At 33.6% G+C, this 13,590-nt stretch overlaps 2 protein-coding genes across 2 annotated transcripts in view; both read left to right on the top strand.

Annotated features, from left to right (window-relative positions):
* Window positions 1-9,461: 9,461 nt before the first annotated feature.
* Window positions 9,462-11,871, top strand: LOC111706075 (uncharacterized). Its single transcript, XM_023478833.1, has 5 exons — window positions 9,462-9,555; window positions 10,117-10,219; window positions 10,558-10,639; window positions 11,309-11,441; window positions 11,857-11,871. Exons 1-5 carry the CDS (start codon window positions 9,502-9,504, stop codon window positions 11,869-11,871), a joined length of 387 nt encoding a protein of 128 aa, XP_023334601.1. The 5' UTR covers window positions 9,462-9,501.
* A 1,488-nt stretch (window positions 11,872-13,359) lies between these two features.
* LOC111706082 (cilia- and flagella-associated protein 43) overlaps window positions 13,360-13,590 on the top strand; it is a 29,178-nt gene continuing 28,947 nt past the window's right edge. The window contains exon 1 of the mRNA XM_023478844.1: window positions 13,360-13,449. The gene's annotated coding sequence lies outside the window, so the exon portion shown is untranslated. The remainder of the gene's footprint in view (window positions 13,450-13,590) is intronic.

Here is a 13,590-nt window from a genome sequence, read left to right on the forward strand (position 1 = left end):
GTTTTAAGGGTTCCGATATATTGTCAGAAGGATATATTTTCACTAGAAAATGTTTTCTAAAACTAATAATATTATTCATTTATTCCCTCTGATATTTGTGACAAGATGAGAGATATTAAGAATCAGTTGGGGACATATACCGGAACTTATACTTAGCATAGATGTAAACAAAACATTATATTCATATATATTATTATATCTTTATATCAAATACCCTTGTGTTTAGATACAGTGGTGACGTCTGTAAACTACTTGAACCATACACAGCATTCATTCGGAAGTTCCTAAAAAAAGTGTTATTAATCTTTGGATCTTTATTTTGAAAAAAATTTTATAAAAACTTCTTAATTTCAAACTGTCGTAAGTTAAGGTAAGATTTTTTAAATGATGTATCCTTAAAATATTGAAAAACGTTATAGCACGTTCGTTCTTTGGTGTTAGATCGTTCGTTCTTTGGTCGTTAGATCGTTCGTTCTTTGGTCGTTAGATCGTTCGTTCTTTGGTCGTTAGATCGTTCGTTCTTTGGTCGTTAGATCGTTCGTTATATTTTCTGTTAGGGTCAAAATTTGGCATAATTTAAGAAAATCACATGTTTAGAAAAAACATTTTTGAAAACATTTTATTTTCTGACACTATTGGCACCTAAAGAAAAAACATGCAAAAAATTATCCAAAAACGCAATGGACATCAATACCTATTTAACCTTTTTAGTATTTATGCTCAAACAAAATATCACAAATTAACCCGGTTTTCGAAAAAGTTTCTTATTCTGGTTTTATTTCTAAAATTGCCGCAAAACAGAACCTTTTATAAATTTAGGAATTCTATCAAATCAAAGACGATCTTTAAGTTCTCATTTATTTATCAATTGATATCTAAGTTTGAAAGTTAATTTTAAAAAAGTACATTTTTTCTGTGAAAAATACAGCAGTACATTACAATAAAAATATATAGTATACTGTGTAAATGTAATACAGCAAGGAGCCGATAATATTATCATTAATTATGTAAAAATCTACTGCATCATGTGAATGCAAGGTTTAGGGTCAAGGTTTGAGAGATTTAGGGATAAAACATGACAAAGTTAAGTTTTAGGTTAGAATGTTTAGGACTGATCATTGATGGTTCAGGGTTGAGAGCTAAGTGTCAAGGGTTGAGGGTTGAGAATTCAGGATTAAGGGCCGGGTTTATTGTTGAGGCTTGAAACATAAACCTTGAGTTAAGTGGATAGAATGGAAGGTCGAGGTTCAGAATTACACACTTTTAAGCTGGTAAAACGACGATATCTTCCACATTACTTATCAGATACAGGTTTAAATAGGGGTCCACTTTAAATTCCTACAACAGTTTCATGAAAAGGTTAAGGTTTAACATTTCAATGTGAATTTCAGAATTCCAGGTTGCAAAAAGTTAATTGAGTTCTTTTAATGATAAAAAAATTTAAGAGTAATTTATATTCTTTTCATGTGCCTGGCTGTATTCTGCTAAGATTTCTTCTGCAAACATGTCATCATTCATAAATAATCTATTATTTTAACCAGAATTTTAGAATTTTTGCCAGACTTTCAAACTTTCAAAAATAAAACACTTCACCAGGGTAACATTTGACATTTCATTGGCATTTTATTTTAAACCCTTTCGTACGATAATTGAAATTTTCTTGATGAATACAATCGGACTTTTTGTAACCTTAAAATAAACATATTAGACGAATAAGATTGATATTTTTAGTATTTTCTTTTCCAGGAAGTATATTGGGCCTAGTGTGTATCTTGTTGTTGAGTTCTAGTGTTTACAATGTCTGAACCAGATCAGAGAAATAATTTATTTGAAAGAATTCTTATTTTTCCCCTCCCCCAGGAGTTGGGGGCGAGGGGGGGGGTTGTGTCATATTCGACCAAGATTTTCCCTTCCCCCAGGAGTTGGGGGCGAGGGGGGGGGGGTTGGGTCATATTCGACCAAGATTTTTCTCTCCCCCAGGAGTTGGAGGCGAGGGGGAGGGGGGGTTGTGTCATATTCGACAAAGATTTTCCCTCCCCCAGGAGTTGGGGGCGAGGGGGGGAGGTTTGTGTCATATTCGACAAAGTGGGAAAAAGGGGTAAAAATATGCTATGAAGAAGAAATCTAGAACGCAGACATCTACACATACTTTGTTTGTTTGGGTGTTTGTTTGTTTGTATCCAATAAACGTCAAAATGGCTGAACCAATCGAGCACAGATTTTTATTTGCACCTCACAGGGAAGGAGGAAGGTTTATGAATGATCAAAAATAAAAAATTTTGCCCTGAAAAACATTTTTTATTTATTTTGAAATTGCGAATCAACTGTTAAAAAACTAAAATTGTTACTAGAAAAGAGGGTGCAAAGTGCCCTGTAAGCCTAGTTCCTTATATTTCTCTGACTTTCTACAGTATCTAGGAACTGTGCAGAAAGAGTTGTAATATTATAAAAGAAATAAAAAACTCCCAGCATGGATTTCTCTATACTGCAGAGTATACCTAGGATATTCTTACTCTCGAGCTTTACTGCAGATTATTATTAGTACTCTTTATACTCAGGAGTATACCCTGGATATATTCTCTATACTGCTGAGTATATGCTGGATATATTCTCTATACTGCAGAGTATACCCTGGATATATTCTTTATACTCAGGAGTATATCCTGGATATATTCTCTATACTCAGGAGTATTCCCTGGATATATTCTCTATACTCCGGAGTATACCCTGGATATATTCTTTATACTCAGGAGTATACCCTGGATATATTCTCTATACTCAGGAGTATTCCCTGGATATATTCTCTATACTCCGGAGTATATCCTGGATATATTCTCTATACTCCGGAGTATATCCTGGATATATTCNGACTTTGCCTCAGGCACATTAAGGTACCATTTACTATTTATAAATGGTTTTGTTATTTATCTGAGCTTATTTAAGAATATCGCACTATGTAGTTTGTGAATATTTGGTTTAAACTGAGATTTGAGCTTATTGAAGGAAGAATATTGCATTTTTAGCTTTAAGATATCAGAACATTTTAGTCCTGTGAATTTAACGAACATTTATATTTCTTCTGTGTTTGACAGGGAATAGGAATAAAGGGAAAGGAAATGGCGCTGGTCTGGCATGAGAAAGCCAGTTGCACTGCTTTGCAGACCAGTACGGTAAACTTTACACACACCCTTCTGGTACAGACACACAACATGAATACAGTCAAGGAAATTGCAGAACAATGTTGTCAATTATAACTAAACTTTAATAACGAGTATGTTTATTGTAAACTTTAATCAAATTATATTCTTTGCATGAAAATTTGGCTTATAGTGTTGACTTAAGTATATATATAAATAATATACTACATGTATATTATGTAACGGAGTTCAAAGTGCGTATTTTTAACAAAGAATGTCAGATCATGGTTGGAATCAATTATTTCTGTATATGGGAACTCTGTAAAACTCCTTTTTTTGTAAAACTCACAAACGAGTGTAACAGATTCTTTAAGAATTGATATTTGTGCTTTTATGAATAGTTAAAATGTATTTATATGTTTGTATTTTTTGTGAACATCCTGTGAGCACTGTGTATTTTTAAGTATAGACTCAAGGTTAAGGCTACGCCTTAAACCTAACGTTGAAATCTTGCAAAGATGATTTCATCAGTTGTAAACAATCTTTGAGCAGCTCTGGTGTGCCAAACCAACTCTGTACCAACAATAAGGTTCTAAAAGTTCGTCTACACCTGCAGCTTCAAGCAGATCCCTACAGAAGCAGCCTTCTACAGTTCTGCTACAGACAGCTCCTTGATGTTCTGAAGATTCATCAATATCAGCAGTTGAGAAGCTCCCTAAATCCTCCCACAGAAACTAACTACACAGTAATAACGCTCCCATATATTCCGTAACAAGTTTTTACCAATAAACATTTTTCAACCCCCACCACTTATCATTTAATTAGACCTAAGGATTAATAAATGGTGGGGCGCGAACCTGTTTCCAGTTACCTATCGTTGTTTAAGCCTGTTTGCCTACCACCTGTTTAACTCTTGTTATACCCCTGACCCAGATATTTTTGAACCTGTGGAAGATTTAACAAAACTATTAAAGCATTCAGCTTTGCGTGCACACAGATACTGTGCTGCTGATTCAGTTCCTGTTCAACTTCAAGTTCGAGTTCTTGTTCCCGTTATCCTGCTCCATCGTTACATACCACAGATTCTGCCTGCTGTCACACCCATCTCATAGATATAATTGAAATGAGCACATTTGAAATATCAATTTTAGAGTTTATTTAGAAATTGATTCACTTCCTTCAATATGGTTGAAGGGGGGTGGAGAAATACTCATTTCTTTCTTGGTATGTCCATGCTTATTGGAACAAAATTCAACTTGTATCATCAGTTGTAAACAATCTTTGAGCAGCTCCGGAGTTCCAAACCAACTCTGTACCAACAAAAAGGTTCTAAAAGTTCGTCTACTCCTGCAGCTTCAAGCAGATACCTACAGAAGCAGAGTCCATTGTAACCCAGGGTGTTGTGGGTCCAAGAAATCGGAACTAGGGTTAACTCTAGAGTAAATTCCAATTTACCCAGGGTATAACTCGACTGAGAAATTGGCCTTAAGGCTTATTTATGATTTAGCTGTACTTTAATGCTATCATATTCCACACGTGTTCTCACTTCTCAGCTCTGAAACATCATAATCTTTCCTTCATTTCCAGAACTCCAAATTGCATACAAAGCTTTGATGAATATTTATTTGACCTCAATTTTCCCCCAACCCTTTCTGTCACATATTAAATCAACATTTTCAAGATCAAACAAGTTCTTCCAAGATTTCTCTTTCTTTTCAAGATTCAACGTGTTTTTCTTCTTTTATATTCTCACATTTTTAATTGAAAAATTGTCATTTTACATGCAACAAAATCTATGTAGATCTTTACTGTAAATAGCTTAAAGCATCATTCTTCTTGATTGAAAATATCTAGGTCAGATAGGATGTAAATGCTCATGTCAATTCTGCTTGGTAAAATTCGTCTTCAAAATATTGTCACTGGAAGACGACATCCTAGTTCGTATTTTACTTTTATCCGAAATCTTGAATATTTGTAAGTTTTAAAAATGCCAAGAAGGACGAGAATTTAATATAAAAAACCAAACATTTCACCAGGAGTAGGGGGGGGGGGGTTTGATATTTTACCCTCCCATCAGCTCCCCCCTCCCTCCTCTCAGGAACTCATTCCCATGGATTCAGGAACTACAATTATAGTCGGGAAATGGAACTAAAAGTTCAAGGAACCAGCTAGTATATCAATACAATAAAGTTCTTTGCTAATTTACAGGGTTACCCACAAATAATGCGGATTCAGAGACGACTTACGGAATTTATACCGTCCATTAACATGTTAATGGTTCCCTTTAACAGTAAACTGGTTTCTTTCTTCGCCAAACAATTAAATAGACCATTAAAAAGGCACTGTTTAAGAGAGAAGACTTAAATTGACCTTGAGTTATTCTTTCTATTAACGTTTCAGATCGTCTGTACAGTCTCATTCTTTGAGGGTAACCCTGTGTATGTACTATGTTCGCCTCATGATCATAAAATCATAATTTAATACGGGCGTAACTATGACTAAGAATAATAATATTCTAACCTGGGCAACGCCGGGTTCTCCAGCTAGTAGTTAATATACACAAAGATAATAAAGTTTTCAGTTAGGATTAAGAACCTAGATATCGGAATTAGGAATTAGGGTCCAGTGCTGAGATAGGAATAGTAACGCTGTAATTTTGATTAAGAAACATAATATCAGGAGTTCTGTGATTAAGAGTTCTGTTATCATTATCAGGAACACAAATAATAATATCTAAAATTACCTGATTCCAGGATTAGAAATCAAGATATCAGGATTCAGAACCAAAACCTTAGGAACCGAATAATCGGATTAGCTACTAAGATATCCATATTAGGAACTTCATAACCAACATATCAGGATGATGCACCAACATATCCCAGTTAGGAAGCAAGATATCAGTGTTAGAAAGTTAGGAACCAAAATATCGGGATCAGGAACCAATATATTAGAATCAGGTACCAAGATATCAAGATTTAAGATAAGCGTATCAGGATTAGGGAACCAACATAACAGGTAAATTAAAAACCATGGAATTAAGTTTAGGAACTTAGGAACCAAAATATTAGGATTAGGAGCCAAGGTATCAGAATTAGGAACCAAGATATCAGGAGTAGGAACTAAAATATCGGGATAAGGAAACATAATATCAAGATTAAGCCCAACGATATCAGGAACGGAAACCAAGAATTTAGAATTAGGAATTAGGGTTAGAAACCAAGATATCAGGATTGGAAACCAACTTTTAGGATTATCATCCAAGGTATCAAGGTTAGGAACCAAGGTATCAAGGTTAGGAACCAAGGTATCAAGGTTAGGAACCAAGGTATCAGAATTAGGCACTATATTATTAAGAAACCTGATATCAGAATTAGGAACTAAGATATTTTGATTAGGAACCAAGGTATCAGAATTAGGCACCATATTATTAAGAAACCTGATATCAGAATTAGGAACTAAGATATTTTGATTAGGAACCATGGTATTAGAATTAAGAACAAGATGTCAGAATTAGGAACCCTGGTATCTGGATCATGAGTTATGAGGAAAGATACTAGAATATTCCATGAATAGTTGATGAGATGATTCAGGTCGGTTTTGCAGGGCGAAGCCTATATGATGATGTATCTAAATATCTCTGGGGAAAGGGAAAGGACACAGAAAATATGAAGGATCTCATGTTAATATAAAGTTTCTCTCCTTACACAATTTATATACTTGAATCCGTGTCTCAGTGATCCTTGATAGATATGCTAGACCTACTGGAGAAACTGGACCCTGATCCTCAATAGGTATACTTGACCTACTGGAGAAACTGGACCCTAACCCTCAATAGGTATACTAGACCTACTGAAGAAACTGGACCCTGATCCTCAATAGGTATACTAGACCTGCTGGAGAAACAGGACCCTGATCCTCAATAGTTATACTAGAACTACTGTAGAAACTGAACTTAAATAGTTATGATAGACCTACTAGAGAACCCGAACCCTAATCCTAAATAGATATGATAGACCTACTAGAGAAACTAAACTCAGATCCTTAATATCTATGTTAGAACTTCTGAAGAAAATGAACCATGTTCCAAAATATTTATGCAAGACCCGACGAAGACTCTTAACAAAGGAGAATGACATATAAGGGAGATAGATACAAATGACGCAGCCCGCTTCACATGCTTTTCAGACGGTACTCCATTTGAATCAGAGTTTTTAAAGGTGGTCTTTTAATTTTTTAAAATGTGGTTATTAACTATACCATATCTAAAAAAAAGATTTTTTTATTACAAAATTTTTGCATTCCCAAAATTGTTTTGCTTGGCGTTATTCAACCTACTTTTTTCCTGTTTGATGTTTACAATAACCTAATCTGAATACATGTACGCGGTATTTGTGCATCAAACAAATATTTCTTATTCAAATGGAGTACTGTCTGCAAAGCATGTATAATCATATGGTAGGGCGGGCCGCGTCATTTGTATCTCCCTTCTATTCCATACTCCTTGCTGATCCGGTATAATTCTACTAGATGAGAAGAACTTAAACCCTGATCCTTCACATCGATATAAATCTTGATCCGGTATAATTCTTACTAGATGAGAAGAACTTAAACCCTGATCCTTGAATTAATTCTGAAGCAAAACCTAAATATAGGACACTGCATATTAGTTAGTATGTTAGTAGGAGAACATAAACCCTTATATCCTGTGTTTTTATACCACACCTGGAGAATATATTATAAATACATTGATTAGTGGATATGAGAGGAGAGAATACAGGTTCTGATTACGAGTACTCACTAGGAATAAAGATATGGGTTTGAAGGAGAGGAAAATAGCAGAATTAATACAGTTTATTGCAGAGATAAGGGATCCTAGAGTTGAATTAGATACATCCAATTGAGATTCCCGGGGTGCTATGCTATGTTGTAGATATTGCTTACATTACACATATTTCTTATTTTCATATAGATTGTTTCAGATGGTTTCAGAACTTTTAAATTGTTTCAGATGGTTCAAACTCATTTTCTCCTTTCTCTTCATATATATGATCATATGATTTACTATTAATCCGTTCAAATCCAAATGTTTTAGAAGGATTTAACTATGATGAAATAGATGTAATTATTGATGATATATGTAAAAACTAACTAAGTTTTTATTTTTTTTTTATTTTATTTTATTGTTTTCGACTATATATTAATTCTATATTTTACATGTTATATCTCATTTCTCGTTGATTTTAAATTGTACCATTATAATTGTGTACGAATAAATAAATAAATAAATAAATAAATAAATAAGAGCTAAATGAATGACTTCAGTATAAAATGATTAATATTTGTTTTGTAAATTAATGCTAACAGGCTCTGAAACAGGCTCTGGATGGTTAATTCCTTCCTAAAGCACTAATCCGTTTCTCTCTCTAGGCCTAACAGCCGGGGTTTAATCTGAACTGTTTTTAAACTCTTCCTTTTGTATTTATCGAGTACAAAAATTGTAGCTCAGCGCTAATTCAACCAAAAGTTTCTAACTCTAGTGTGTAACAAAGATCCTAATCTATTTATATATATATATATATATATATTTCAGTTTTTAACTTCACATTTTTTTATTAAAAAAGAATTATACTAAACATAATGTTTCACGTCTATCATGACGATCCTCAGTAGTTACAATATATATATATATACTACTACTACTTTATATATATAGTAGTAGTAATCTCTGTTTGTATTTCCGATAATAACTCATGAACCTCTTGGCACAAAGTGGATATCGAGATCAAGAGTTCAGAATTTTGGGTATTTAACACAAAAGTTCCCAGCTCTGAGCTTGGAAAGTTTGTGTTGGATAAAGAGTAAAGATTAAATTAATCTGCAGATCAACAATACAGACAAGAGTTTCCAGCTCTGATCTCATTCTAAAATATTGAAAATCGATAGAACGCTGATTTTTCTTTTTCGTGAACCCTTGCACGTTAACGAATTCAAGTCCGTAGTTTATCAAAATTTTTTCTCTGCAAACACCTCATCTCCATTACAGGTTTTGTTTGATTTAATTTAAAGATTAAAATTAAAATATATAATCAATGATTCAAATCTAGGAAAATAGCGCTCCCTCTAGGCCAGGCTAGGTCCCACACAAACCGTTTGTTGAAGTTTCTACACAAAGAAACTAACAAGAAAATACTACTTAATTATAAATGTATAAAAATGTTTAAATATGTTATCCTGTGTTTATTGATCCAACGCTGTGCCCGGTCCCGTCTTGTTTAATCAATTGATATACATGGAGTCAATCCCAGTATATTAGTTGAACCAGGAGCAAAGTTAACATATACATCTACTGATCTAGATATTAATAATGGTTGATGCTGGGCCGGGTAGAAGATGGATAGATGGAGGATATGTAAACCAGGAACAATATATATATATTAACACACATATATATATATATATATATATAAATGAATAATAGACCTAATTCATTACCACTAGCACAGAGCAGGATACCATCTCTGGGGGATTAGATAATTTGCTTCTATTAGATACATTTAAGCACTTTTTATATAATAATTCCACCACAGTGTCTTATATAATTTAATTAATTTAAACAAAAAAAATTTGCCTTGATTTTAGTTTTTTTTGGAGTACGTTGAAAAAATAATGGATTGAAAATCAACAGTTAAAAGCTTAAATTATTACTAGACAAGCATTGTTAAATCTTATTCTGCTTTGCCAACATACTGCTAGTTTATTATTGTGGTAAAATACTATATGGATATTCCGTCTATTGTAAAAACTACCATATATAATTAAAATACAGTATTCGTTTAGATAATATCGTTCAGATAATAGGTTCAAACTATTTTTTTTATTCCCATGTCCTCCAGATTTTAAGAAATCCGCAAAGATATCAATTAGTCTCCTATTTCTAGTCCTATATATTTCATATTTATTACGTATATTGGTGTGGTAGAACCTAGCTGTGGTAGGAGAGGATGTTGTGGCAATTTCTACCACACAGATGATAAAGTTTATCTTCACAACATCCGGCAAACAGAGATTATATAATCCTGGAGGTATACTCTAGAATATATCCTGGAGGTATACTCTAGAATATATCCTGGAGGTATACTCTAGAATATATATATAAATAAATGTCAAAAGTTATTTTGTTTTTGATGAATATTTTATGCGAAAGTCCGTATAGAATAAATGGCTTGGGGTTTAGTGGTAGATATTGAGAGAAGAGGAGAAAAGCGAAATCTCAATTCTTTATTTTTTTCTCAAAGATACATCCCTTTTCTAAACTTTACTCAAAGCAACAGTAGCTTTGTTTCATTTCCGTCTTTTTCTAATTTTGAATACCATTCTCCGTGAAAGGTTTAAGACTATGAATGAGTTTTATTAACCCTAGGAGAGAGTGACGGGATCGGAGTAATGTCAGGACGAGACGAGGATGGATTACTGGCCTGGACAGAACTAAGAATAAATCCAAGGTTAGAAAATCTGAGAGAAAAACAATCTCTGCAGTATCAAACCTTTATACTTTAATATATTACACTTCAATCTTTCTTTAATATTTCTCTTATACTGGTCATATATATACTCCTGTTCTCCTAGTTCTATACTACTGTTCTCCTAGTTCTACACGTCTGTCTCTTGGTTCTGTACTCCTTTTCTCCTGGTTCTATACTTCTGTTCTCCTGGTTTATACTCCTGTTCTCCTGGTTCTATAATCCTGTTCTCCTAGATCTATATTCCTGTTTTCTTAGTTCTATACTCCTGTTCTCCTGGTTCTATACTCCTACTCTCCTGGTTCTATACTTCTGTTCTCCTGGTTTTATACTCCTGTTCTCCTAGTTCTATACTCCTGTTCTCCTATATCTATACTCCTGTTCTCCTAGTGCTATACTCCTAATCTCCTGGTTCTATATTCCTGTTCTCCTACTTCTATACCCCTGTTCTCCTAGTTCTATACTCCTGTTCTCCTAGTGCTATACTCCTGTTCTCTTGGTTCTATATTTCTGTTCTCCTATTTCTATATCCGGTTCTCCTGGTTCTATACACATGTTCTCCTGTTCTACTGGTTCTATACACATGTTCTCCTGTTCTCCTCTTCACCTTATTCTATACTCCTGTTCTCCTAATATCTCTGCCTATATCAGGGTGTTCGTGTACCAGTATACCAACCCAGGAGACCTGAAAGTGTTCCAAGGAGAAGCGGTCATGGAATACAAATCTTTAGGAATACCATTACACCAGCCTTTATATCCGTTTATACCCATGCAATCTTATCTAGTTAGCCTTTATCTGCATTTTCTGTATCGGGTCATATACTTTATACTTTATTATACACTACCAACATTCAACACAAAGTAAATATTCGGAGAATTATGAAACCTGGAAATATATATTTTTATATTTTCAAAACATTAACTTTATTTTCTTCTTCAAATTCTGTTTGTATGTAATGTGTAAACCTGATTTTCTCAGGGTTCAGGTAAAATACAAGTTCAACATTTGAGTGCTCCAGGACAAACAAATATATTCTTTTTTCAAATATTACAAAAATATACAAAGCATCAATATGAGCCTTAAACTTTAATTTGCTTCTACATATAACTTTGCAACCCAATGTTGTAGACCTTAGATAATAGAAAATTTGTGGCAAAAAACTTAATTCCCTTCTTTTATAAATAAATATATGGAGTAGGGAGGGCCTGACTAAACTGTATATGTATGTCAATGATGTGTACAGTAAAGTACAATGCTCGATGAAATATACATTGCATCAAGGTTATAATGCAAGGAAATTTATTTTGCAGAGGTGTACGCATCTTTTGTACTGCAGTGTACTGTCTCTAAGCGTTAATGTAAACACAAGACGGATGTCGAAGCCTGACATGGGATCCATCTTTCACATAAAAAAATCAATGAAATCATCTGGTCATATGAATTATCAAAATTATAAAAATGTAATACTTTTAACCTCCTCGGATACTAAACGAACCCTGATGAAATAATGTAATGAAAGGAAAGTTATTGCAGTTGCGTATACTCTGCGTACATGTTGAAACCAGTTCTCTCTGGGCGGAATTTGTAAACAAAAATAGATGCATCGGAGTTCGTTTAGTATCTGAAGAGGTTAAAAGCATTGAATATTGATAATTTTGATAATTCACATAATAGTTTCCTATGACCAGAATATTTCATTGTGAAAGATGGATCCCATGTCAGGCTTCGACATCCGTCTTGTGTTTACATTACCACCCAGTGACAGCACACTGCAGTACAAAAGTTGCGTACACCTCTGAAATGTCTTTCCTTGCATTAAATCCTTGCACTGATGCATCTATTCTTGTTTACAAATTCCGTCCAGAGAGAACTGGTTTCAAAATGTACGCAGTATACGCAACTGCAATTAACTTTTCTTGCATTATAACCTTGCATTGCATAGTGTACTGTGTAGTGTCTTGTGGCCATAATATTTCTTAACAAAAATATCGGTATCCACAAAACTGCTTATCCCCATTCATGAAACCGGGTTTCCGATACTGGGTTTCATTACGATGAAGTTTCGGGCTCAGAGCCCAAAACTTAAGACAGGGTATCATTGTGAAAACCATTTTTAGAACCCGAGTTGCACGAATGGGGTTAAGCAGTTTTGTGAATATCAATATTTTTGTGATGAAATATTACTTTATTTAGATTTTTCATATTCTCCATTTTTTTCGAATCTCTTAAATCAAAATCTACACAAATGTTAAGACCCAAAAAGGAAACTCGGAAGTTTCCTTCAACGATACTCTTTTAAATTTCGGGCTTTGTGAACTATACTAATAATGTTCAGTGTACTATACAATGTTTAACGTACTGTATAATATACAACTACTGTACCATGTACAGTATAATGTAAAAGTTACACTGTATTGTACATTGTGTAATCTATACTGTAATGTTTAATGCACACTACACAATGTACAAAGTATTTTGGAATTTTTAGTGTGCTGTACAATAGACAGTACACTGTACAATGTATAGTATACTGCAGTACCATATACAGTGTACAATAAACAATAAATTGTTAACTGTACAGTATACACTAAACTGTACAATATACACGTTGAGCTGAAAACTTTAGAATGGTGGATATCAAGATTTATACTTAAACTCCTGATTTTACTAAACCCAAGATTATTTTAAAACGCATTTGATATCCAAGAAAGAAGTTAAAAATTTAACCAATCAGCGTGTCATGTGAAGATATACTCGTTAACCTTTGAAAAACTGGTTATGATTTCTGGTGGTAAGTTTTGGATTAATGTTTATTAAGACTAACGTTAAAAATTACAATAGTCCTAAAATATGTTTTTTAGTAATTTTTCATATTTACTCTAAATTTTTTTTCTCTATCCTTAATACAGCATCAAATGTACAATGTACACAC

This window comes from Eurytemora carolleeae, unplaced genomic scaffold (assembly GCF_000591075.1).
Source record: "Eurytemora carolleeae unplaced genomic scaffold, Eaff_2.0 scaffold705, whole genome shotgun sequence".
Taxonomy (NCBI): domain Eukaryota; kingdom Metazoa; phylum Arthropoda; class Copepoda; order Calanoida; family Temoridae; genus Eurytemora; species Eurytemora carolleeae.